At 39.0% G+C, this 23,494-nt stretch overlaps 1 protein-coding gene across 2 annotated transcripts in view; it reads right to left on the reverse strand.

Annotated features, from left to right (window-relative positions):
- Positions 1-436: 436 nt before the first annotated feature.
- The window catches only part of rffl (ring finger and FYVE-like domain containing E3 ubiquitin protein ligase), a 79,989-nt gene continuing 56,931 nt past the window's right edge, over positions 437-23,494 (reverse strand). For both annotated transcript variants that reach the window (XM_060848356.1, XM_060848355.1), the window contains 4 exons: positions 13,724-14,125; positions 13,099-13,161; positions 7,739-7,952; positions 437-6,100 (listed from right to left, as the gene is read on the reverse strand). In XM_060848356.1, the coding sequence (XP_060704339.1) occupies positions 5,919-6,100; positions 7,739-7,952; positions 13,099-13,161; positions 13,724-14,125 (861 nt within the window). In that variant the 3' untranslated portion in view covers positions 437-5,918. The remainder of the gene's footprint in view (positions 6,101-7,738; positions 7,953-13,098; positions 13,162-13,723; positions 14,126-23,494) is intronic.

A 23,494-nucleotide genomic window follows, 5' to 3' on the forward strand; every position in this document is an offset into this window, starting at 1 on the left:
CGCTGCTGGGTTGTGATTATTTCAAAAATTTAAAACACACCTGAGGGGCAACATTTTCCACAGAGGGTGGTGCGTATATGGAATGAACTTCCAAAGGAAGTGGTACAGGCAGGTACAATTATAACATCTTATAGCCATTTTGACAGGAACACTGATGGGAAAGATTTAGCAGGATATGGGCCAAAGGCAGGCAAATAGCACTAGTTCAGTTTAGGAAATCTGGTCAGCATGGATGAGTTAGGCCAAAGGGTCTGTTTCTGTGCTACATCAGGCAGCAGAATTATGTTTATATACTGTCTGCCTCAATGCAAAGGTGCTCATGGATCAGATGAGGAGATGACATGTATTGCATACAGCTTCATTTGTTCAAAAACTCAATACATGAAAATTCCAAATATACTTTTTATTGTTCAGTAAAATGAAATCTAAAACCATGTACAAGGAAGTTTACACAAGCTTTAAAATTAGCTAGGGAGCTGATTCCAGGAATTTTCCATATAACCAATAGAAAATTTCTACTTATTCTGAACAGACAATATTTTCCAGTGTAGAGAAATGATAGATTACAAACATTATCAGACCATGTGCATGGAACGGACCAGTTAGATCCTCATTTATTGTGTTGTCATTTAGTCTACCCAAGTCTCTGCAGAACCATTCACTTCTTTCCCAAAGCAGGAGAAAAAAAAACACCACAAAGTGAAAACAAATTTCATAAAAGCTATCATATGACAAGTTCTGAAGCATTTATGCCTTGTTCTTAATTCTGCTCCTGACACAGTCAGTTGCACTACAAAATAAAAACTGCATTCAATGCTATTATATTCAAGACTCATTGAAAATAATACTTAATGAAAACAAAAATCTTTCAATGCGTTAACGTTTTGAAATTATACATTCAATTAGAAATATGTACTTCCCATGAAAGTACATTTGCAACAAAACATTTTTTGTTTCCTTCCAAAATGAAGTGAGGAGAAAGCATTTGTTTGACAGTTTCTTTCAGATACTATCCTTAGTCTGGTCAGAAACTGGATTTACATCCTTGGGTTTCTTCACCTTTCATTTACCCACACCAACTTTCAAATTAAAATTACATTGTTAAATCCTGTTAATTAATCTTGTTTTTAAGATAAATCTTAATTTTGAAAAGTAGAGACAGGATTTAAAACGTGTAACTAGTTAGGAGAGCAGTTGAAAAATGACAAGCTTAAAATAAGCTAAACTTAGAGTGGATTTTGAAAGTTTGGAAGACAAATGGATAATATAATATGGTAAATTAATAAAGCTTTCTCAAAGGGTTCAATTTAGATTGCCATTTCCAATAAATTAATTCTGTTAATTAAATTCATACTCCTTTCTTTTGATGTAGAAAATACTAACGTGAAATACAAGTAGAAAGTATAGTTCACAGGTGGTTTCATTTCTAGTGCTAGTTGATTTTAATTGCGCAATAAACAAGTTATTCTATAGACTTAGGTTTAACATGTCCATTCCATCTGTTTCAAATGCAGCCTTCCTGATAATACATTGATTTTAGTTATTTTTCAAACACAAGGCATTTAAAGTATTTTGATATTAAACTACTTGGAGTATTAATTTCTGATGAAAAAAATAACATTATGAAATTGGTTTCCAAAGATATGTGGTTTGACTACTGATTACCTCTTCATGTCACAAAATCAATTGCAGCCCATGTATAATTTCCCTCTAATGTAACAGGTTAACTCAAACTACTACTCATTCCTGAAGAAGGGCTTATGCCCGAAACGTCGATTCTCCTGCTCCTCGGATGCTGCCTGGCCTGCTGTGTTTTTCCAGCATCACATTTTTCAACTCAAACTAGAACCCATTCATTTCCATTTCACTGTTGATTGAGCATTGGGCATGTCCATCACAAGCATACTTCATAGTAATGTCGTAAAAACAAGTGATAACAGCTCTCGTTTTCTCAGCTAAAAGTCATATATAGCAACATTAGCCTTTTGCTAAAATCTTCCCTCATTTATCATACATTTTACTCAATTCAAGTAATAAATGGTTAGAAATGAAGGTATTTATCTCAATATTTCTGGTTCTCACAATAGTTCAAATAAAAATCCTGAGATTATCCAGCCCCAAACTCCAATACTCAATAATGGGGTGGTACAAAATGTATGAAAAATTGCCTCATTTTATGTATAAAATACTTTGAACATGTTCTGGGAGACTTTTGGTCAAAAGAAAGCTGGCTCTGACTTCTTTAAAATGGGAACAAGTATAGACTTTGTCCATCCAGTCCAACACCGACAACTCCACATCAAAAAGATTTAAAGCAATATCTAAGGCACTTCAGACAACATTGTGATTTTTGTTGCTTTTACTTTTGGACTGTTAGTTTTGTACTGGGAATAATCAGCCAAATCTCACAAACAGTCTGCCACTTTATGAGGTCTGTAAACTACCACAGTCAAATAACAGTATCAAGAGAAAACTGATACAGAAACACAGCACGCACGGAGTTGGAAGGAAAAGGGTAAATTAATTTGGCTATAAAGATACTTATTTCTCAAATCTAATTCTTCTACAATTATGTGCAGATTTGCAAATCATCAGAGAAACTAAAGTGTGATAAAGATCCCAGTGCAGGAACACTCAAGCTGAATGTCCACGTAAGAGGAAAAAAAGTAAAAATGCATTGGAATGAGTTTCAATGAAGTTACATTGGACTTAAAACATTGACTCTGTTTCTCTCTCCACCGATGCTGCAAGATCTGCCAAGTTTCTCCAACATTCACGGTTTTATTTCAGATTTCCAACATCTGCAGTGGTCTGTTTTTGTAAAAAGAATGTGTTTTTTGCTTGCTACTTCCAGTTAGAGATTAATATAATAGAAAATCTCAAAGACAATAGTGGACTTGAACTTTCAGTAGATTGTCCATATCACTGTGCTTTATGCAGAAGCCAATTTGCCGTGAGACAGCAAAATATTGCATTAGCAGTTTGTTTTTAAGAAAAGGGCTTAGAAAATCCACACAAAAATGCTAGTAGACACTAAATAGAACACCTGGTGAAGCTGTAAACACGGCAGTTCATTCAGGTTGTAGAAACCTCTGAACTGTAGGAAAGCTTTTCACCACCCCCTCCCCCCGCCAAAAAATCTAGCCTTTACATTCATTATTTTACTTGTTTTAGTTTGATTGCAAGATACTTAAATAAGATGAAGCCTAATATCCTTGAGGCTTCCACCCAGTATAGCTTAGGCAAAAGGTGAGAGGTTCCCAGGTTTACATTTATAAATGGCTCGTTACAGTGAAAGAGCAGGACAAAGGGGGTTGAAGAAATTTATCCCTCTTGCTCCCATTCCTTCATTATCTCAATGAAATCTTCGCATGCAATCTACTGTGTTTAATACACCCAGCACCACCATCTCAATTTAACCTCTCCACAGTGCCATTTACGTTACAACAAGATATAGGAGAGGAAGGAAAGTGTTGGTTTGTATGCATACATACAGAAAGGGCAATCTGTGAAGAGCTTTACTCAAATCAGCAAATTCCTGCCCTTCAGGTTATGCACACCATACATCCACACACTTAAGTGGCATTCACTTGATGTGTTGTGGACAGGGAAAAAAACTAAAACAAAGTGTGAAACTGTACAATATTTCCTGATTTCAGGCAAGTTCAAGGTGGCATTTATGAACTAGGGCATTACTTTGTTGATTTATTTCTTCCCATGAAACTAAGCCACTCCTGCCAATATGGATGAGTGAAAGAGTGATATGTTTTTTTAATATCTGCATAACACGAGGAGATCCATGTATAAAGCTCTTGACAGGGCTTTTCTTGGACTCCAATGGAGATCTGTTATTTGCTCATCTACTTCAGGAATATGTGGAACAGTGGTTGGTGCTAATAAACCTTTATCCAGGGTTTAGAAGTTTACAGGATGAAAGGACCAAGTACATTGAGGTGTAATTCATAAATCACATTTTACATCATTCTGATCCAGAAACATCAAGGCTTCTCAAATATTTGCATTAATGTAAACGCAATAACTAAGACATTGGTTGACATACTTCCCACATGAATTATTACTTTAAAGATACAAGCAGCACCATTTCAAATATGTGCACAGCTAGCTTACAAGTTGACATAAACCCTGTGATAGAGCAGAGGATTAAAATGGGAAAAATGTAGTTTAAGATCATTGTGGCAGGAAACAGCTTTCGATCCTGAGAAAAAGTGGGAAATTGTAAACATGTCTCTGCAAATAGACAAAAGTGGCAATTCTCCATTATTAGAATAACCACAGGTACAGTATAATAAACAGGCTAAACAATTGACAGATTGATTAAAATCAAATTGATTAGAATCCAAATATTAATATACCAAAATGTTTGCATATTGAAAACTTAATTGGCAAGTAAAGCACTATACAGGTTAGACAACTTCAAGGCACAACAGATTTGCATGTTCCTTAATAAAAGCCACTTCATGAAAAGTTAATTTGGTATCACGGTTTTTGTTTGGTTTTGAGGGCAAGGAGAAGAAAATGAGAAATGAAATTTTACAGGGTAAAATATTGGTACAAGATCAGACAATGATGGTACTGTCAAAAATTGAAAATCAGCACCTACAAAGAAACAAAACAGGTTTGATAAAGTACGAGGGCACTGGGACCAACCGCTCAATTTGGATGGTCAGCAGGCAGAAACCAATTAACATTTTAACAGGATGCACAATGTTACATTGTTTGAACTTTAACCTGTTTTATAATCTTGTAAACATTTACATGCCATTATTGCACTGTAGGCATCAATGCAAAGTTAAAGATCAATAGGTTGGATTTAAATAATAACCTTGTGTTTACTTTTTAAATTGTGCACATGTACTGATTTTTAAATATATACATTCGATCTATGAAGCATAGGAAAATTCAGATAGCACAGAACTGTACAAATTACATGGATTCAAGTTTAATTTGAAGGTTTGGGGTACAACACAATGAAGATGGTGCATTTTATCAACCCAATGTACATTTAACTGCTGGGCAAGGTTATCTCCTATAGCAATCAAATGCATTTGAAAAATACTTCTCATTTCTACATTGTAATAATATATTTCAATATATTCACTGGTTTTAGGTATAAATATTAAACTAAACAAACAGGTAACAGAGCCAAGTTTCAGCTGGCATTGAAAGATCTTCATCTGTTCCACTTGCGTTTTGACAATTAGCATGACGACATACCAATACTTGCTTATTTTAGTGCTGCTCAATTTCTTCTATTATAATTTCTCATTTAAGTTTCCACTACATAATTTAATGACCAACCCATCAGAAGGAATTACAAGATCGAACAAATTGCATTAATTCTAAGGTGCCTACAGCCATTCTGATAAATTTTGATCAAAATATTAGTACATATCCTTTCAAAATGTACCAAATAACCTAAACAGAAGCTATGTTATATTTAATCATTTCCCTTTCTCTCTGCTGCCTCTACCTGCTCTTGCATTCTGTCAATACACCCCCAATTTCCAACATTACTCAAATGCTAAAACAGCTCAACCATACCTGATCTTATGGCACTCCATGGATCAGTGATTCTTGCCTAACTTCTTTATTTTTGGCTTTTTCTTGTACTTCTCTTTCCAATTACATTTCTTTCATTCATTCCTACCTTTCAAGAATGGGTGAAGTTACAGTTATATAGACACCCTTTCAACCTATCGAAGGTAAATGATATATATTTTATGATAAATATTTTCTACATGATTAAATAGTGTTTTCATTCAGTGAAGTCAAAATGCATTAACTGACGTACTAGCAGTAACAGCAGCCAGATATGTTTAGATCAGCAGCCTGAGTCTGGGTTGTGAAAATGTCCATCTCCAATTGATCTGATATGGTTTCACAGTAGTTGCAATTATTCAAGACTTGAAGACATGTACAGCTCGGATAACAAACTGCCTGCAAATGGGGCATTCACTCATGCGTTTCCCACACTTAGTACACGTGACCATATGGCCACACTCCAACAGCACACAGTCAATTGGAGAGTCCATGCATATTTTACAGAGATTGTCATCGATACCTGACGATTCATTCCCACCTAAACAAAGAAAAGAATAATTATTGGAGAATGCCATGACTATGAGGCAGGCTGCAGCTATAAAACAGCAAACTGGTTGAAACTGAAAATATGAATACCAGACTTGAGAAATTAAATGCTTTCTATTTTTAGTTTCCATCCATAGATAATTTGTTAATGTTGAGACTATGTCAAAGCATGCAAACAGAGTGCTGTCTTGTCACTGATCTCAGTCTGTCACCATAATTTTGGGCTGTTAATCGAACATTGCATTCCACAGATTAGCTCCAGCCAAAATAGAAGAGTACAAAGAAAACTGCAAGAATGCCAAGACTTTACTCAAGTTTTCACCTCAAGGTTCTGAGTTTGAAATCAGCCAAGTTAACTCTCCAATGGCTACAGATGTTACAGTTAAGAGTTTGTCCAGCTTCAACCCAGAACAAAACTGTCCAAATTTCAACACCAATTGGTATTAAGAATGTAAACCAGAGGCTTGTTTGTGTTACAAATGGAAAGCTTACACTGGACAATGGTAACATTTTTCTACAGTTTCTATTAAGGCACCCATTCAACAGAATCAATGAATTTGATGCAAATCAAAAGGATCAAGAACACTTTTAGACAAATTTTGGGTGTAAAACCTAGAAAGTAATCAAATATCGAACATCAATATTCCTTTTTTGGGAACACAGAAATCTGCCAGTAAAGTTACAACAGATAACAGACTACAGCATGGCCAGTTTTCAAATGTTTCTCAAGAATGGCTACTTGGGAAGTTCTAGCTCCTCCAAATTAATCTGTATCTATTTATGAACAAGTTTATATAATTATTGAGATGTTAATACAGATTATTACCCCCATTGTGTTCAGTTGTCAACCTAAACAAAAAAAGAAATTAGATGAGAAAGGGTATACAGGGGAACCTCGATTATCCGAACACCAATTATCCGAAAACCAGATTATCCGAAGGAGATCTCAAGGTCCCGACAGAAACATTACATCAAAGACATGTGTCCAACACTAATCATGTCTTTTGTTTACAGTGATTAAAAGTGCTACTGAGAAGAGTCCAGGACTGATGGGAGCGCAGGCACCGTCTCTAAATGACTGATCTCCCAGCACCACCACCCCCCCTTCCCACACTTTCTCTGGAGTTCTACACAGGCGTGTACCCTAAACCCCCCTTCCCCAGATAATCTCTCTAATATTGTCCTGTATAGGGCAAAGGTAGAACCTGTCAAAAAGTTGCAGTAAAAAGATATGTGTACGCGTGCGCGCTATCTGGAGACTCACTCCCTCCAAAAGGCAGTAGTAGCAGCATTGTTGTTGGTGTACAGTCCTGCTGCCCCGGAGAGAGATGGGGGTGGGGGTCACGCAGGGGGTGGGCAGTATTGGGGGCAGACCCGGGTGGGGGGGGGGGGGGTGTGCAGACAAGGCTTGCACCAGCTGTGCTGCTGCTAGTCTCCTGAACAGGGAGTATACTTAATAGAAACCTCCAAGCCCCAGAGGAAAGGCATTGAATTGATTAACCGAAATAATCAATTATCCAAACAAAATAGTGCCATCCCATCTCGTTTGGACAATCGAGGTTCCTCTGTATACCAGTCAACATAATGAAATATCTACCATAGTTATATAATAATATTAAAATCTTCTTACACTGATTCTGAAGATCCTTTTGTTCATTATACAGCCTTGTCACTCGCTCCATCAGCTCCCACTTTTCGCAGCACCCTTTGTAATCTACAAAATTTCGTGCTAGTATTTCTTTTAGCTGACGTACTGTAAGAGCTTCGATATCTTCAACACAAGTCAAATCTGATAGGGAGGCTCGGTGCCGGCCTGGAGCCGTGATCTCCTCTGAATCAATGGACTAGGACAATCAAGACCCAAACAGACAGTATTATTGATTACAGGTACTTAGGTATGATGTTTAAAGTATCATGCAAGAACATGTGATCTCTCATGCTACAAACTATATACAATACAGTAAAACTGTTGTCCTATAACTTTACATAGAACTGAGAGGTCTCTAACCTTGACCAAACAAACTTTGCAGGTGTCGAGAGTGTGGTGCCAGAAAAGCACAGCAGATCAGGCAGCATCCGAGGAGCAGGAGAATCGATGTTTCAGGCAAAAGCCCTTCCTCAGGAATGAGGCTGAACTTTGCAGGTGGTTAATTTAGGATGGTGATGTAAAGTGTTTAGCCTCTACTCATATCAAAGCATTTAAAAGAGAATTAATCCTGCATTCTGTCAAGGAAAGGAATGAAGTTCACTTAAGCTAGATTATGGCTGTTATCCTAGCAAGTCCAGTAATTAAGATGATAGTTTGGACTTTAAACTAATATAGGTTAAAAGACAGTTCAGATATAGTGAAATTGAATTTAATTTAGAAAACAGGATCAGATAGAGATTGCAGTGAAGGAACTCACTGCTTCTGAAGCAGTTGCAAAGTGCAGTAACCTCATGCTACCACAGATGAAGTAAACATCTGCACCTACAAGGGTTTCAGCTGCAAGATATTGAGCTGGGGTCTGTGGCGCAGACATGGCAAGGCATCAAGAATGGGGATGGGAAAGAGTTACTTGGCCATTTTTACGCAGGATTCAATCACATCTCTCAGGTCAGGTAACAATGTAAACTTGATTAATGGTTAGGGACAGGAGAGTTTGATTGATTTAAATAGACAAATGGAGCACTGATGCAATGGTGGGGGCGGCTCAGCCTTCGTCATTGTCCAAAAGGTATAAAGGTACATGGCATCAGTATTTATGAAGCAAAGATAGCATAGATGATGGGCAGACTAAATACGTAAGAGGTCATTCAATTAAGTGCAATGAAAAGAAGTTAGGACCAGGATAGCCAGGCATATGTAATGTTTCCTGAAGCTCAGGCTGAGAGTTCTAAAGTTCTGCTCAAATGCAGGTTTAAGAACACCTTCTTGCAGTTGAAAAAGAACTCTGATTAACAGGAGACACCAACTGCTATGGTCTACCTAGAAACTAATGACTAAGGTAACACAGGTGGTTTAAGAAGCTGGTGTCCAAACTATAAAGCAAAATTTCAAATGTAATAATCACTCAATCATCATCTGAGATATATAGAAATTCAAATGCAGACATATGTAGATGAAAAATTGGAGAGGTTTCGATAACCAGGCCACTGGTACCACAATTACAGAAAGTGGGAACAAATCTGTTGGGTTGGGCGCCACTGTGTTCATAAATCACATATTGATTGGACTTCCATCTGATACAGGTGAGGGTAGGTTTAGGCGAGGGTAAATTTAAAAGCCTAGAGACAAAAATGTCAAGGCCCCAGCAGATGTAGTAAATTAGCTGAAATCTAAACAGATGTTGTCAGGATCATGTAGAATTTAATAATAAAATTACAGTAGTAGGGGCATGGAACACTCTGCCTGCAACAGTAGTAGACTCACCAACTTGAGGGGGTGGTCGGGGGGTTGGATAAACATTTGGATGAAAATTGAATAATGTAGTTTCGATACGCTTTACATAGGTTTCACAGGTCGGTGCAACATCAAGGGCCGAAGGGTCTGTACTGCACTGTAATGTTCTATATAATACTAGTGGGGCAATAGCAATCAAAGCCATATCTGGGAAAAATAATGGGAAGGCATAACAAAAGGTTGTATAGCTAAATGCACAAAAGCATTTATAACAAGATAGATGAAATAATGGCAAAAAGAGTGATAAACTGGTTTAAACCTTGCTGAAATGTGATTGCAGAGTGAACAATGTTGGGAAGTAAATATTCCAGCTGAAAATGTGTTGCTGGAAAAGTGCAGGTCAGGCAGCATCCAAGGAGCAGGGGAATCGACGTTTTGGGCATGAGCCCTTCCTCATGAATTCCTGATTCCTGAAGAAGGGCTCATGCCCGAAACATCGATTCTCCTGTTCCTTGGATGCTGCCTGACCTGCTCAGCTTTTCCAGCAACACATTTTCAGCTCTGATCTCCAGCATCTGCAGTCTTCACTTTCTCCAAGTAAATATTCCAGGTTACTTGACTTTTGGAAAACAGGTAAAATGGTTTTAAAAAAAAAGAGGTGGGATAGTCCTGACAATAAAGTCTGAGATTAAAAAGAAGAATAATCTTTCCTCATAACTAAAACTGTTTATTCTTGTAAGACTTTCTGCAGTCAGATCCCTCCAGTAATGAGGTATTCAGAACTGTATGGGACTCCAGCTGCAATCTAGTGCTTATGCAATTATAAACAGAACATCCCTGTTCTTATATTCTGGATTCCACCAAGAGACATTCTAGACCTAAGCTACTACTAGGATTAATCAATAACTAAGTGTCAGCGATCACAGCACAATAAAATTTCAAGGTCAAGTTTCAAAGGATAGATCATGACGAGTTTTTTAATTCTAAACAGAGGTTATGAGGAGTGTTTAGAGGCAGAGCTGGCTGTGGACTCTGGAATATTATAAACTGCAGCAATTGAGAGGTGAATAATTGCAAACCAAGTCTACAGAACATTTGCAATCACAATATCTATCGGTTAGTGCCCGATACAAACGCTATAATGCTGAGGCATCAGTTGAACCTAGAACCAAGTTGCTGCAGAAGACGAGAGATCATGGTGAAGGAGTTAATAATTTGCCATGAATAAAAGATTGGTTAGTTAATGGGAAGCAGGTAGTAAGGATAATTGGGTCATTTTCAGATTGACAAACTGCAACCTTTTGACTGCCACAGGGAACAGTGCTGGGTCCTCAATAACTTCTAATCTATATCAAAAATTTGGATGAGAGGACCAAATGTATGGTAGCTAAATTTGCCACTGATACCAATCTAGGTAGGAAAGCAAATTGTAAAGAGGAGTCGGAAAAACCTCAAAAGATTTAGGAGAGTGAACGGGCAAAATATTGTCAGATGGGGTATAATGTGGGTAAATGTGATCTTGTGCAAAGTTAGTATTCACAAAACGATTTGTGAGGTGAGTGGAATACAAGTTTAGAGAGGTTCACTGCAGTTGTATGAATTGTAGGAGACCACATCTGGGATATCGTGTATAGTTTTATCCTCCTTATTTAAGGAGAGATACAATTACCTGAGGAGAGAAGGTTCATGGGCTTCATCCCTTGGATGAAGGGCAAATCTTATGAAATTGAACATGTTGGATTCCTATCCACTTGAGTTTAGAAGAGGAGATGGTGATCTTATTGAAACATGCTATACCTTAAGGGGACTGGTTAGGTTGAATAACAGAGAGATATTTCCTCTTGTCAGGGAGACTTAACCTAGAATGAAAGGTTTCCCTTTTAAGACTGCAATTAGAAAAGGGTATTTAAAGATGTTGGTAAAGGTAATGGAAACTAGGTCTTCAAATTTTCTCAAGGCTGATTTAGATTTTTGATTTACAAGTTTAAGATCATGGGGGCAAACTGAAAAATGCCATTGAGATCACAGAGATCAGCGATGATCAGGTTATTGAGCAAGCTTGGAGAACCAAATGACCTATTCCATGTCAAATGTTCCCAAAGGAAAGCATTTTTTATTCCTTCTGGATCGGTCCAGTGTCCCTCTGGTTCTCTAGACTTGTCAGAATTATACAAGCTCTTGCCTTCCTTGTTCTTTCCAAATTCATTCCCTCATATTCCTCCAGAGTGAATTCTATTTGAAACTTATCCATCCACCTGACAAGCCCATTGATATTATCCTGTACTGAAAATGTGTTGCTGGAAAAGCGCAACAGGTCAGGCAGCATCCAAGGAACAGGAGAATCGACGTTTTGGGCATAAGCCCTTCTTCAGGGCTTATGCCCGAAACGTCGATTCTCTTGTTCTTTGGATGCTGCCTGACCTGCTGCGCTTTTCCAGCAACACATTTTCAGCTCTGATCTCCAGCATCTGCAGACCTCACTTTCTCCTCGAAGATATTATCCTGTAGTCTACTTTCTTCATCATCATCAGCCATGCAGACAATTTTCATATCATTTGCAAAATTCTTAGTCATACTTTCTCTATTAGCCCATTCATTGATGTCAAAGACTCTAGAGTTGTATAGTATGGAAACATACCCTTTGGTCTAACTTGTCCATGCCGACCAGATATCCTAAATTAATCTTGTCCCATTTGCCAGCGTTTAGCCCCTATCCCTCTCAACCCTTCCTATTCATATACCTATCAGATGCCTTTTTAAATGCTGTAATTATACCAGCCTCCACCAGTTCCTCTGGCAGCTCATTCCATACATGCATTATCCTCTGCCTGCAAAAAGTTACCCTTAAGGTCCCTCTTAACTCTATGCCCTCCAGTTTTGTGCTCTCCAATCCTGGGGAAAAGCCCTATCCATGCCACTCATGATTACATAACCCTCTGTAAGGTCACCCCTCAGCCTTTAACACTCCAGAGAAAATAGACCCAGCCTATTCAGCCTCTCCCTATAGCTCAAATTCTCCAACTCTGGCAACATCCTTGTAAATCTTTTATGAACTTTCAAATTTAACAACAGTATGCTGTGACAAATAAAGGGTCCATAGCTAATGAGAGTGAAAAACTTAAATGCTATTAAAGATAAAATACTGGAAAAATTAATGGTACTTAAAAGCTGATAAATCCCCTGGTCCTACTGACTTAAAGCTTCAGGTTTTAAGTGGTGACTGTAAAGACTGTGGATTGGTTTTGATCTTGCAGAGTTCTCTAGATTGGACGATAGCAAAAAGTCAACATAGTTCAACAGTTCAGACTGTCACAAAATTAATAGTTTAGGATGGATGGAATTTTGAAATTAATAGCTGCAAAGTTTGAAAGCCTGCTGTTTTGTAATAGCGCTAGTGGTTTTATGTGAAAATCTGTGGGTTGGAATATAATTTGTCTCACTCAATAAAAACAGGCTATTTTGATTAAAAGTGTGATCAACATAGTACATATAACATTATTATTTGCTTTAGAAAACATCACTGGCTATCTTGTACTGGTGTCATTTACAGAATTCTAAAAATCAAAGCAGAACTACTATGTGGCACCATGAGTGAAGATGCAACACACCTCTGTCTCATCCTCCACTTGTGGCACAGACTCATTCTGATTCTCTGTCGTTTCTGTATTCAACTGTACATGTAAAAACAAGAGAAATTGCATTATACTTGTATTCCAAAATGGTCAATGAAATGAAAATGAAAATAAAATCGATTTATTAGATTAAAAAGGTCAGAACTAAATATTAAAGGATCCATTTGTAATTAGAGTTCACAGCACAAACCGTTAATAATGATCTGTACCACTTGACTGTTTACGTAGACTGTTTTTATAGCATTTGCCAGTAAATGCAGCAAACATCACCATTAGCTACTATTTTATTAAACAAAGGAAGTTCTTTATTTCCATCTAGGAAGACAACCACAGGAATAATTCTTGCACATGATTAATTTCCATGATAACTTGGTAAAATTAATTAATTTTGTTTAAACATACATCATTATTCAGTTGTTGAGCTGCATTTAATGGGCTGCAAATCTATAACTTATCTACGAGACACAGTCAAGTGGCCAATATGACTTAATTCTTATTTCTTCTTCCTACCATTGATATAGAATTAAGTTTGACACAAATCCGCAAAGTTTTTAAAAAATCTTGTATGACTACTGTTCAGTCTCCTAGATTTATGAATTACCAGGTTTGCTTGCCGAGACTGTTCTGGGCTACTTGCTCCATATGGTGGTGGATCATCCCGTGAGGTAGAAGCTGTTGTCTCTGTATGTGCATTTGGAATAAAGTATTGCTGCTCAGGATTGTCCATTCTATAAACAGGAATATGCATGTGATGGGTCAGAGCAATCGGAGGGCGCTGTCCCAGCACTAGGTCCACCAGGTCTGACTTCTCCCTACACATCTCCATCGAAATCTCATGTAGTTGGAGGTAATCGCGCAAGTCTTTCACTTTCAGTTTCATTAGCTCTCCTCGCTCAAAGTCAGTGGCACGGAATCTCTGACAAGTGTGGCACATTTTGGGACTGTTCTCAGGTTGGACTGAGCAGGCCGTGCAGAAATCCTTCTTACAGTCCACACATACGTGCTGGGGAAAAAACAAAAATGTTAATGGCACTGTACATCACTCAACTTTATAAGCACAAATAAAGCCAAATTATTGATTGACAGTGTGCTCTTTCTTTCTACTAAACATTTTGCTATAAGAAAGCAATGAACTAGTAATGCAAAGAATTGTTCCATATTTCCAACATAACAGCTGGTATCGCAGGAGATTACAGTACTTATTTTTTAAGCAGGGTTATACCATTTAGTTTAAAATATATGGAGTCATTTCTCAGCTGAGGCCTTTTCTAACAAATTAGAGAAACAGACTCAGATTATTTACAGATAAAGAGCTTTTGAAACTTTCTTTGCAAATTGAAATGCACTCATTGGCTTCTGGCATAAAATTAGAAATATAGGCCACAACTATCCGCATTTTAAGAATTTTTTTCCATCCGTGGCAAAACATTTGTGAAGTGCTACCTGTGCCCTCATAAATGCTGTCTTTGATATATTACTGACAGAATATCCACAACATTGGTCAAGCTCAGTGAAATGTTTCTTTGTCTTATAGGGACAAAAGTATTATGGTATGTTGTGCGCAATGTATTATCTTTCTGGCAGAATAAAGCAGTGTACTTTTAAAATCATAGATTCACCAGTTGTCAATAAAGAGTGAGTGAACTTATTCAGGTTTTAATTGTCAGCTAGTCTACAGGTCAGATTTCTGACAAGCTTCTATTTAATCCAAATGGCTGCTGTTGTCTTTATATATTAAAAAAGAATATCAATTAAGGCTTTGGTACTTTCTGTTCTGGTTTGTTTCTCTTCATGTTTTCAACTAACATTTCATTTGAGCTGGTCTGCTGCACGGAAGATCTGAAGTTCAGTGCATGCCGATGGCATGCTGACACATTGGACTTCTGGTTTTGGACGTCAACACAGCACACAAACCTTAAAAGGTCCACACACCGAACTACTGGTTCCAATCCTCCAATTTTTATTTAATAAAGCTCCCCTACCTCTTTTTCCTTCTCTCACCTTCAGCCAGTTTGGCACAATGACTAAGATGACATTAAAAGGAGAAAAATGCGTGATTTTCACATCATCCACAAAGTTTGGTGTCCCATCAAGTCACCCTTTATTTGCATGTGGAAAGTTCTTGACACTGATCCAACTGCCTCAGAGCCAGCACTCCGAATGAACGGGATGTCTGTCAATTCTGTTTATATGTCAGCCAGGTCTTCCTGCTGGACCAGATTAACAGCCCAAATCAGGGAACTCATTCTATGAGGACTAATTTACAAAATACCATGTAAGGACTGTAACAAACACTACATTGGACAAACGGGCAGAAAACCTGCCACCAGAACACATGTGCATTAACTAGGCACAAAACGACATGACCTTGTCTCACTAATTTCCTTACATACAGATAAGGAAGTACACCACTTCGACTTGGACAACATGTCCATCCTTGGAAAAGCCAAGCAGAGAAACACACAAGAATTCCTAGAAGCATTCCAACAGGAACCCCATCAACAAACACACTGACTTGGACCTGATTTACCACCCGCTGAGAAAAAGAACAGGAAATGACATCACCAATCAAAAAAACCCAAACATATAAATAGAAAGCAGGAATCGGTGTGTGGACCTTTTAAGGTTTGGGCGGCACGGTGGTACAGTGGTTAGCACTGCTGCCTCACAGCGCCAGGGACCTGGGTTCAATTCCCACCTCAGGCGACTGACTGTGTGGAGTTTGCACGTTCTCCCCGTGTCTGCGTGGGTTTCCTCCAGGTGCTCCGGTTTCCTCCCACAGTCCAAAGATGTGCGGGTCAGGTGAATTGGCCATGCTAAATTGCCCGTAGTGTTAGGTAAGGGGTAAATGTAGGGGTATGGGTGGGTTGCGCTTCGGCGGGTCGGTGTGGACTTGTTGGGCCGAAGGGCCTGTTTCCACACTAAGTAATCTAATCTAATCTAATCACTGGAGCCGAATCATCAGCAATGTTTCGTCCGGAGGCTCACTGAAGATGTTACCTAGTAGGGTGACAAAACGTCTAAACACGAACCTTCCAGCTCAACGAGCAAACCACAGACAATAAAATAAGCTAGAGCATTCCTAATTGCAATTGGATAAACAACACAGTTATACACATGAACAGGGAAAAGAATCAAGTATCAATATGAAGAAAAATGATAAGTCTCCACACCAACCTAAGTACCTTTCTCAGAAGCAACAGGTTCACTTCATCATAAAATAATTTGCAAATAATCTTTTTAAAGGATTCTCCATGTAGGCAATGGCTCAGATGTCTTTTGATAATAATCACTAGTTCTTGTGGGTGTTTTCATTATTAAAGAACAAACCAATACTTCCTGATTCGACACTGATTCTCAATGACTGGTTATGGAGAAACCAAAATTGCCAAACTTTGCTTGCTAAATTCATATGGGCCCAAGCTGTCTGTCAAAGATTTCATATCATAAGTTTCTGTGTAAAAGCCAACAAAAAGTTTGTGAGCAAGTTTAAGAGTAATGAATGGTTAGCACAATTCCTTTGCTGTTAACTTTTGGGGGAAAAAAAAACACTGTAGCAATCATTGCTTTCAAATTCTTGGACAAAAAAAACTTTTGTAATCCCATTTCACCCCTGTTTAGCAAACAAAAATGCTAAAAATGTACTTTTTCCATATGTACGGTTAAAAAAGTTTTAATTTAATGTTCCAAGTCTACTCTGAATTAATTTGGAAAACTAATTTTAACTTTCACAGCCTACCAAAAGACACAGGTCCAGATATCTTGGAGTGGCTGCAGAATGTTCTCAAGGGGGAGAGTGAGCAGCCAGAAGTCATTGTACACATTGGCATAGATGATAAAGGTAGAAATAGGGATGAGGTCCTGCAGAGTGTCCATAGAGCTAGGAACAAAGTTAAAAACCAGAACCTCCATGGTGATAATTTCCAGATTACTTCCAATGCTACGTGCTAGTGAGAGTAAGAACAGGAGGATATGGCAGATGAATGTGTGGCTAAAGATTTGGTGAAGGGGGCAGGGATTCAGATTTTTAAATCATTGGGATTTTTTCTGGGCCAGAGGCAACCTGTTCAAGACGGATGGGTTACATCTGAACTGGAGGGGGACCAATACCTTGGTGGCCAGGTTTGCTAGTGCTGCAAGGGAGGGTTGAAACGAGATTGGCAAAGGGGTGAGATCCTCAACAGCAGGGAGGCAAGTGCAAGGGAGGAAGGAGATACAGTAATCAGAAGTAGAAAAGAGACAAGGTCAGGCTGAAACAGGAAAGGGAACAAGGGATTCCTGTTGAATGAAATTACATTTTTTTTCAATCAAGACAATGACAGGTAAGGCCGATGAACTCAATATGGATAGGTATGTGGCACTGGGATATTACAGCCATTACAGAAACATGGCTAAGGGAGGGACAGGACTGACAGCTTAATGTATCAGGATATAGGTGCTTTAGACTGGACAGAGGTGGTGGAAAGTAGGGAGGGGGAATTGCATATTTGATTATGGAGAGTCTCACAGCAGTAATCAGATGAAATAACTGAAGAATCATCCAGTGAAGCTCTGTGGGTGGAGCTAAGAAGGGATAGTGGTGTTATGGGGTTGTGCTGTAGGCCCCCCAAATAGTCAAGGAGAATTAGAGGAATAAATATGCAGGGAGATTGGGGAGACTTGCAGGAGCAATAAGGTTGTCATAGTAGGGGATTTTAATTTTCCTAATATAGACTGGAACTGCCAGAGCATTAAGGGCTTAGACGGAGTGTAATTTGTCAAGTGCGTTCAAGAAAGTTTCCTCAAGCAGTATATACAGGGTCCTACTTGGTAAGGGGCAAAAGCTTGACCTACTCTTTGAAATAGGGAAGGACAGTGACTGAGGTGACAGTGGGGCTGCACTTTGGGACCAATGACAATAGTTCTACTAATTTTAAAATAGTTATGGAGGGGGACAAAACTGGTCCACAGGTTCAAGTACTAAACTAGGGCAAGCATATTTTGGTTAAATTAGACAGGAGCTTGCAGGAATTGGTTGGAGTAGTTTGTTTGCAGGCAAAGGGACCTCTGGCAAGTTGGAGGCCTTTAAAAGTGAGATAGTTAGAGTTCAAGGTCTATGCATTCCTGAGAGGATGAAAAGCAAGCCTGACAGATATAGGGAACCCTAAATGACAAGAGATATTGAGGTTTTGACCAGAGAAAAAAAAAAGGTGTGGCTCAGGTACAGGCAGCTGGGATCAAGGGAATCCCTAGAGGTATATGAGAGATACGTGAGTTTACTGAAGGAGGAAATCAGGATGGTGAAAAGGAGCCACGAGATAGCCTTGGCTAAGAAGGTTAGGATGAATCCAAAGAGGTTCTTTAAGTATATTAAAGGAAAAAGACTAACTAGAGAGAGAATAGGACCTCTCAAGGACCAAAATGGGCATGTATAGAACTGCAGGAGATGGGTGAGGGCCTCAATAAATATTTCTCTCCAGGTGTTTACTGTGGAGACAGACATGAAGATTTGGCAACTTGGGAAAGTTAGTGATCATATCTTGGGGGTAGTTCATGTCACGGTAGAGGTGATGTTGGATGTATTAAAGTATATACAATGTGGATAAATATCCTGATCCTGACCAGATATATCCAAGAGGCTAGAAATTGTGGGGATCCTGGCTGATATTTTTTGCTTCATAGTTAGCCATAGGTGAGGTCCTGGAAAACTGGAGGGTAGCGAACGTTGTGCCCTTATTCAGCAAGGGCTGCAAAGAAAAACCAGAGAACCGTAGACCAGTAACTCTAACGTGTGTGTGTGTGTGTGTGTGTGTGTGTGTGCGTGTGCGTGCGCGTGCGCGAGCGCGTGATCATGCTTCACATATTTGTTAGAGTTATTTGAAGAAGTGACCAGGAAGTTTGATGACGACAGGGCAGTAGATGTAGTCTATCGGGATTTCAGTAAGACCTTTGATAAGGTTCCACATGGTATGCTGCTCTGGAAGGGTAGATCGCACAGAATCCAGGGCAAACTGCCAAATTGGATATACAGTTGGCTTGATGAGAAGAATCAAAGGGTAATAGTGGAAGGATGCTTGTCAGACTTGAGGCATGTGACTAATGGAGTGCCTCAGGGGTTGGTGCAGGGCCCATTGCTGTTTGTTATCTGCATGCCCCATTTTGCCAGCAGTTGGCCTATATCTATCTAAACCTCTCTTATTCATGTACCGATCCAGCTGTCTTTCAAATGTTGTAATTGTACGCTCTTCAACCACTTCGTCTGGCAAGTATTCCATATATGCACCGGGGAGAAAGTGAGGTCTGCAGATGCTGGAGATCAGAGCTGAAAATGTGTTGCTGGAAACGCGCAGCAGGTCAGGCAGCATCCAAGGAACAGGAAATTCGATGTTTCGGGCATAAGCCCTTCTTCAGGACTCCTGACCTGCTGCGCTTTTGCAGCAACACATTTTCAGCTTCCATATATGCACCACCTTCTATGAAAAGATTATCCCTCCAGGTCCTTTTGAAATCTTTGGCCTCTCACCTTGTATGCCCAATGGTTTTTGGCTTCCCCCCCTGAGAAAAACGACCTTGGATATTCACCATAGGCATGCCCCCTCATGATTTTAAAAGCCTCTAAGGTCACCACTCAGTCTCCATTGTTATTATTTTTAGGCAGTTTTTCAGGTGTTTTCTCCATGTCCCTTGATTCCCTTACTAATTAAAAAAAAGTCTACCTCAACTTTGAACATACTTCATGACCCAGTCTCCACATCTCTCTCAGTGGTAAAGTATTTCACAGATTCACTAGTCTGAGAAGAAATTCCTCCTCAGCTCTGTCTTAAAGACCCTTACTCTGAGATGATGCCCTCTTGTTTTAGGCTTTTCCATACAGGGAAACAACCTCTCAGTATCTATACTGTCAAGCCCTCTAAGAATCTTTTATGTTCCATTATGGTCACTCCTCATTGTTTTAAACTCCAATGAACACTGGACAAACCTTCTTAATCTCTTCACATAAGTAAATCTTCACATGCCTGGAACCAACGCTCTCTGAACTGCCTCCAATGTCTTGATATCTTTTCTTAGATAATGGCAACAAACAGTATTATAGCTGCAGTCTGACAAGTGCCTTGTATAGTTTTAGCAAGGCGTCCCTATTTTTATACTCCTTCCCTTTGAAATTTGCCTTCCCTGTTTCCTGCTGAACTTGCATGTTAGATTATTTATAGTTCATGCATGGAACTCCCAAATCCATTTGTGCTGTAGTTTTCTCCATTTAAATAATATTCAACTCTTCTATTCTTCCTGCCAAAGTGCTAACTATTTTTGCACTTTGAATTCCAATTACCAAGTATTTCTGCCCGATCACTAAACCTGTCTATATACCTCTATAATTTTTCTTCTCATCCTCACCACCAGTAAGCCTAACATGGTGGGCAAGTTACTTGAGAAGATTCTGACAGATAAGATATACCTGCATTTGGAAAGACAACGTTTGATTAGTAGTCAGCATGGCTTTGTGCATGGGAGATGATGCCTTATTAATTTGTTAAAGTTCTTTGAAGTGACCAGGAAGGTTGACGAGGGCAGGGCAGTAGATGTAGTCTACACGGATTTTAGTGAGGCCTTTGATAAGGTTCCACATGGTTGACTGCTAAGAGATTAGCTCACATGAAATCAAGCAGTGTCTGGCAAATTCACAATTGGCTTGATGGTAGGAAATAGAGGGTAACAGTGGAAGGATGCTTATCTGACTGGAGGCTTGTTACTAATGGTGTGTCTCAGGGGTTGGTGCTGGACCCATTGCTATTTGTTTTCTAGATCAATGATTTGGATGAGAATGTACAAGGCATGATTAATAAGCTTGCCAATAACACTAAAATAGGATCTATTGGGAACAGTGTTATCAGAAATTGCAGCAAGACCTAGATCAGTAGGGGAAGGGAGCTGAGAAATGGCAAATGGAGATTAATTTAGATAAGTGTGAGGTCTTGTATTTTGGAAAGTCAGATCAGTGAATGGTAGGGCCTTAAGGAGTGTAGTGGAATGGAGGGACCTTGGAGTTCAGGTGCACAGTTCTCTGAAAATGGACTCTCAGATAGACAGAGCAGTGAAGGCAGATTTTGGCACACTGGCCTTTATCAGTCAGGGCATTGAGTATAGAAATTGGGAAGCTATGTTGCAGTTATACAGGACATTGGTAAGGCCACACACCGAGTATTGTGTTCAGTTTTGTCACCTTGGTACAGGAAGGATATTATTAAATGGGAAAGAGTGCTGAAGAAATTTACAAGGATGATGCCAGGACTCAACGATCTGACTTATAGGGAGAGGTTGGACAAACGAGGACTTTTTTCTTTACAGCGTAGGAGACTGAGGAGGGACCTTATAGAAGTGTATAAGATCATGAGAGGCATGGATAGGGTGAATGCACTTAGTCTCTTCTCCAGGGTTGGGGAATCAAGGACTAGACAGCATCACTTTAAGGTTAGTGGGGAAACTTCCTTTTTACACACAGAGTGGCTAGTGGAAGTGGTTGGTGCGGGTACATTAACAACATCTAAATGGCATTTGGACAAATACATGGATAGGAAAGGATTAGAAGGATATGGGCCAAGTGCAGGGGAATGGGGTTAACATGGATGGATATTTTGGTCAGCATGGACCAGTTTGGGCCGAACAGCCTGTCCCATGCTGTAGGACTCTATGACTCAATGAATATCACTTCCAAACCTTGGCTCCATAGGTGGGCTGAAATCTTATGTTTAAGGAAATAACAAAGGCAGTTTACTTTTTTTTCTACAGTAGAGATTTTTTAAAATATCAGGTGATCTGTCTTTAATCAAAGCAAAACACTGCAAATGCTGGAGATCTGAAATGAAAACAGGAAGTGCTAAATAAACTCCATAGGGGCTGGGAGCATCTAGGGAGAGAGAAAGCGTGTATGTTTAAAAATAAATTCTCTCAGATACCTCAAGACAAAAATTAATTTGGGGCTTTGCAGGAACAGCTTGGATTAAGAGCAAGTGAAATATAGGTAACTGCTGAACTGAGGAATTATCCATTCATGAAGCTTTCCATGTTAGTAAAAGTACACAGAATGTACACTTCAAATGCAAGTGCTTCCAGCATTGCTTAATGAGGTTATCATGTACTAGGACAGTCATAAAGACAGCATAACAGATTCCAAAACTAGAAAGTGGTATCTGCTCTGAGAGTTCCCCATCAATTTGGTCTTCAGTGTTTAAAGTCGTCTCTGCATACATATCAGAAGAAATGTGCTAATATAAAGGACCAGTATTTTAATTTCATTCCAAAGCCATTTAACCATTTCTGAGTACAAATATTCTTAGTACAAGCTCTGCCTACCTCCCAGTTGCTCCTTTAGGACCACTTTCTGACCACATACAAATTCTACTTTGGGACCATTAAACATTTACTACATCTGACTCATAGGAGGAACACATTCCTGATCCACAACTGCAGTTGAAATACCACATATACTCGAGTAATAGTCGCTCTCATGTAAAAGTTGACCCCCTATTTTTGGCCAAATAACCTGGAATTGTCCATATATCTTGCATTAAAGTTGACCCTAGTTCTTCACAGATAACAGATCAATCTTTAGAAGTGAGTGCGCTGGCTGTCACGTTCCACTCCAGCTTTCCAATCTGTCAGTTGTTCCACTCTGCTCCCGGTCTTCCAGTCCACTGGCTGTTGTAATCTGCTCCAAGCTTTCAGAATTAACAAATTACAGTGAGTTTTTGTCTTTATTTGCTTACAGATCAATTGGGATTCTGCTTATTATACAGTATGAGTTTTGATGGACATGAATTTCAGCGCCTCAAAAGTAGTATCCATGTAATAGTAGACCCCATATATTTAATTTTATAAAGTAGTCAAATAAATTGAACTATTACTCGAGTATATTTGGTATTTATGCATCTGTACAAGCTACCTCAGGGTTAAAGATGAGCTGATTTTCTGAGCTCATTTGGCTCATTTTATCTGTGAGATGAAAGAACAGCTATTCAGCCTACTCAAGCTTTCAAATTTTGTCCTGTGACCGTATGTTTTGGGACTTGTTACAAACCAGGTTAGGTTAGGAGGGATAAATTGGCCCCCTTCCTATGGTCACAACACAAAACTTAATTTCTTTTTAGCAAGCAGATAAACGACACTTCAATTTAAATGTAAAATTAGTCAAAACTAAGAAGCCAACCATAAGGACTTAAGTGAAAGGAAGAGGAATTTCATTTCTTATTAATACAGAGAAAAAAATGATAAAACACAGACACACAAACATAGATGGAATGTCTTGCACAGAAAGGATGATCAAGAATCGGTAACTCAGGTTCTTCGTCTTTGAAAGGTTAGATTTCAACCAGAGACCATAGTTTTTTTTAGTTGA

Source organism: Hemiscyllium ocellatum, chromosome 31 (assembly GCF_020745735.1).
Source record: "Hemiscyllium ocellatum isolate sHemOce1 chromosome 31, sHemOce1.pat.X.cur, whole genome shotgun sequence".
NCBI classification, from domain to species: domain Eukaryota; kingdom Metazoa; phylum Chordata; class Chondrichthyes; order Orectolobiformes; family Hemiscylliidae; genus Hemiscyllium; species Hemiscyllium ocellatum.